The following is a 4,754-nucleotide window of genomic DNA, read 5'->3' on the forward strand; positions in this document are numbered from 1 at the left end:
AAATCAGCAGCCTCTAAGCAATAACACCATCGTTAACAACACAAAGAGCCTGATACGGTCTATTCGAGTAGACCGCTAACTCCAATGATAGGGACCGATTCGAGATGGTCAATCTCCCAAGAAATATTGACTAAGAAGAGAGTTTGGTTCAAAACCACTTTTTCATTCATATCCCCTTAATAAAACACGACGTACATATAAATACTAAAATAGAAAAACAGTTAACACCCACTAACCTGCTCTAATAAAACATGGAGTGAAAATATAGAAACATGCACTACTAATTCTACGTGCTTTTTAACTGCTATTTGACTACTTCTATTTGTAAAAGAACTTGAAAACTAAATATAATGCATCATGAGTTGTAAGCGTGAATTGTGGCCATACACATGTCCAATATTTGACACGTATCAATACCCTCGGGTTCAAAAACAACCTTGTCCTCAAGGTTGGAGAAATCTTCCACGGTCGTTTGCGCGACGGTTGTATAAACGAGCACCCTTTCTCCACAAACAGCCACAACTTTTCGAACCACAATATCATCAGAATCTTCCAAGGGGGTTCATGTGCAGCTTGAAGAACTACAAATATTGGTGGTTTGTAAATGGAACCGGGATCAAATGATTTCGGGCAACTCATAAAAGCGTCAATACTAACCAATATGGACTGATCAGGTAGCGCCAATGGTAAGAAGTCAAGAACAGGTATGATCTTGTCATTGGCAAGGTGGGTGGTGTGAAGGGTCTTAACAGGTGGGTTGTCGGTTGTGAGTGTCAGGTTTTCGGTTATGATTGGCGGATTGTTCATAAGGGTTGTATCATCAACAGAGGTGGAGACGATGGTTGCATTGGTGGTGATAACACGGGTGGTGTTTAAAACCATAGGTTGAATCTGTGGGGTGTTGTGGGTATTATCTTGAGATGTGGATGAAGAGAACGAATTCAGTGGAGGTGTGGTATAAAGTGGCTCGACAATTTGTTTGGAAAGTGAGTGAATGTGTTTATTGATGGTTGCAGCTTGGGTGGTGATGGTGAGAGCTAAGGTGTCGAGTTTTTCATTTGATAATTGGGAAGAAGCAATCAATTTTTTTATATTTTCGTTTAGGATGGAGAGTAACTCATTGTTATTTATGAGTATTTCATTGGATTTGGCAATGGAATCCTCCAAGGAAGTAGGAGATTGTCGGGGAGCCATGAGTTTGGGCAATGAAAGCACCATTGATACAGTCTATTCGAGTCGACCGCTAACTCCAATGATAGAGACCGATTCGAGATGGTCAATCTCCCAAGAAATATAGACTAAGAAGAGAGTTTGGTTCAAAACCACTTTTTCATTCATATCCCCTTAATAAAACACGACGTACATATAAATACTAAAATAGAAAAACAGTTAACACCCACTAACCTACACTAACAAAACATGGAGTGAAAATATAGAAACATGCACTACTAATTCTACGTGCTTTTTAACTGCTATTTGACTACTCCTATTTGCAAAAGAACTTGAAAACTAAATATTAAGCATCATGAGTTGTAAGCGTGAATTGTGTCCATACACATGTCCAATATTCGACACGTATCAGAGCCGCTGATAAAGAAATTAACAGTGAAACCACCTTTTTATAGAATTAATTAGAAAGTGGGTATTAACAAAGATTAGGTGGTGAAGGATCTGGAGTGTACATGAGTCGGTGGAGGATTGTATAGGTGCTAAAAAAATTAGCAGCAAGATTGATAGTAGACCGATTTGAAATGGTCAATCTCTCAAAAACAATAGATAAGAAGAGAGACTTTTGCTTAAAGCAAACTTTTCATGCATTCATAGTTATACTGAAATACGATTACATATTTATAGCAGTTGAAAGGAAAATAACTTCTAAGTACGTGAACCTTAAAACTAAACTACCACTACTGTTTCCTAAAATTAAACCACTACTGCAATTCATGAGAAACGTGGGTTAGTGCAGGTGTGATATGCAATCCATGTTCACTACCCATGTACACACATAATTTATTCTTCATAAGTGAAATTGCAAAATAAACTACTTCTTCCCCGTGTTTTATCCATTTGGGCAGAGACTTTTCTTTGAATCCATTATTGACGAACTCGGGTTGGCGTGTTTAGTTCGACCCCATGCCAAGATGCTATCAAAGATTTTGAGGTTTAGAACAAAAGAAAAAAAAACCACATAGCCTTATGATCATGACTATGTGGTTTAGGATATACTCCGTATGATATTTTGATATGGAATTAGGTAGAGAGAAGGTTAAAAATGTTTAAAGTGATTTAGAGGGAAAATGTCCGCCTAAAAAATTTGATAACACGTCTAAATAATAACGTATCTGGACGTGTTACTGTCAATTAAAGATGTTAACACGTCTAAATAATAACATATTTAGACGTGTTCCTCCCATTTGGTCAATTAGACATATTAACAAGTCTAAATAATATATTAATTAGAGGTGTTCCACCTTTTTATCAACAGTACGTCTAAATATGTCGTGTCAACACGTCTAAATAATATGTTAATTAGAGGTGTTCCGCCTTTTTATCATCCACAAGTCTAAATATATCAATTAGACGTGTTGACACGTCTAACTAATAAGTTAATTAGAGGTGTTCCGCTTTTTTTCTAATAAGACGTGTTAATTTGTACATATAGACATGTTAATTAATTAAAACGTCTAAATAAGGGGCTCTAAATTACGATAAACGTAGTAGTGGTTATGAGTGTGGGAAGCCTGGACACTTTCGTGATACGTGTCCTGATAAGAAGAAAACAGCTGAGAACGTGTGTGGTAAAGCGTTCAATATTAATGCCAGAGATGCAGAGGAAGACCCAAAACTTGTTACTGGTATGTGTTCGGTCAATGATTTATCGATTTATGTACTTTTTGATTCCGGGGCTGATTTAAGTTTTTTGTCCAATAAATTTAGTCCTAAAATCAAAACTCCGTTAACTCCTTTAGACATAATTTATGCTGTAGAGGTAGCTAATGGTAAGGTGCTTACTGCTATGACCGTGTACCGTAAGTGTAATATTAGACTGGCTGATAGAGACTTTGAGGTAGACTTAGTGCCGATTGAGCTAGGAATTTTTGATGTTGTTATTGGTATGGATTGGTTATCCGAGAATCGTGCCGAAATCGTCTATTATGAGAAAGCTGTTCGTATTACTCGCGTGGTTGGAGAGCCACTGATGGTTTTTGAGGATAAGAAATGCAGACAGTTAAATCTCATAGCTGTTTGAAAGTTCATAAATATCTTCGCAAAGGCTGTCATGATATTCTGGCCCATGTAGTGGAATCAGACAAAGAAGAGAAGAAAATTGATGATGTTCGTGTCGTTAGAGATTTTTCTGAAGTATTTCCCGAGGATTTACCTGGACTTCCTGTAACGACCCAACCCGTTATTCAACCGAATACGTGAAATAAAAAAAAATCAAAACTGTTCTGCCCAGACTGGGTGCGCGGCGCGCAACCCAGCCAGTGCGCGGCGCGCATGATGGCTGACAGCTTCTATCCAAAAGTTACAATTTTTGCTTAAAGATCTTCAGCTTCCCGACACTTTTAGACTAAAAGCTTTTCACAACATTTTATATTAGGTAAAACTAACACGTTCCAATAATAAAATGAGTTTTACGACACCGGGCCCATATATGCCCAAATTACGCTTAAGTACAAAATACAAGTTCGACCCAAATGAGTTTAAGTTCCAAACAACACTACGAGCATGATGTTTGGGGATAAACTACCCAATCTTAATTCGAATTCAAAAGTAATTCAAGCAAGCATCAAAAGGGGAAATCATCTAATCCCGAGCATACCCTTGCCACGTCCGCTTTCGAACCTAAAAATGTAAACAACGAGAGGGTAAGCTAATGCTTAGTGACTGCAATAATTATACGCATACATACATAATTCAATCACTTGCATTCACCTACACAAATAACACACGTCATTAGCAATTCATATAATCATAAAATCAAGCGTACAACAAGCCAACATCAATAGCGTATAGATCTCGTCAATAATAAATGCTAAATATAAATACGTGCAAACCACCCGTTAATCAAGATCACGAGGGAATAATCCCCCCTTGAAAGATCCATGATATTCACAACATCTATTAGTACCAAATTCCAATTCCATGAGTGGTATCGTCAACATCGAACTTAAAACCCACTCATCACGCTTAATGTGGTATCGTCAACACCGAACTTTAAACCCACATATGAGGTATCGTCACGTCAAACTTTAACCCCTCATCGCAAGCCAATACAAATATGATGTGTTATCATCAACAACGAACTTTAAACCCACACATGAGGTATCGTCAACATCGAACTTTAAACCCTCATCACGCATCACTACAATAGTGGTATGGCATCGTCAACATCGAACTTTTAATCCATACATGAGGTATCGTCAACACAGAACTTTAAGCCCTCATCCCAAAACAACACAAACAAGGATATGGTATCGTCAACACCGAACTTTAAGCCCATATCACGAGAGGATGGTAAATACTTACCATTCTCCAACAAATGGCCGACGAGGAGTGCATCCTAACGGATGACACTCGCCACATAACATAAGTCAAACGTGGTCAACAGAGGCAATCCTTCCGGATATCACTCACCACGCGTCCCAATCCCAAAGTAGCCAACAAGATAGCGTATTCTACCGAATAATACTTACCACTTCACACGCAAGCAATCAAATTATATACATAAACGTATAAGTATTCCACTC

The 4,754-nt window shown here is 37.9% G+C and overlaps 1 protein-coding gene across 1 annotated transcript; it reads left to right on the plus strand.

Annotated features, from left to right (window-relative positions):
• Positions 1-1,943: 1,943 nt before the first annotated feature.
• On the plus strand, positions 1,944-3,429 carry LOC139841268 (uncharacterized). Its single transcript, XM_071831494.1, has 3 exons — positions 1,944-1,956; positions 2,694-3,170; positions 3,275-3,429. Exons 1-3 carry the CDS (start codon positions 1,944-1,946, stop codon positions 3,427-3,429), a joined length of 645 nt encoding a protein of 214 aa, XP_071687595.1.
• Positions 3,430-4,754: the final 1,325 nt, after the last annotated feature.

The sequence above is a fragment of the Rutidosis leptorrhynchoides genome, chromosome 4 (genome assembly GCF_046630445.1).
Source record: "Rutidosis leptorrhynchoides isolate AG116_Rl617_1_P2 chromosome 4, CSIRO_AGI_Rlap_v1, whole genome shotgun sequence".
In the NCBI taxonomy this organism is placed as follows: Eukaryota; Viridiplantae; Streptophyta; class Magnoliopsida; order Asterales; family Asteraceae; genus Rutidosis; species Rutidosis leptorrhynchoides.

What these genes read in the sequence shown, in the direction of transcription:
- LOC139841268 (XM_071831494.1), top strand. An exon ending in CTATTATGAGAAAGCTGTTC is followed by an intron (nt 3,171 to 3,274) that starts GTATTACTCGCG and finishes ATCTTCGCAAAG; the next exon opens with GCTGTCATGATATTCTGGCC.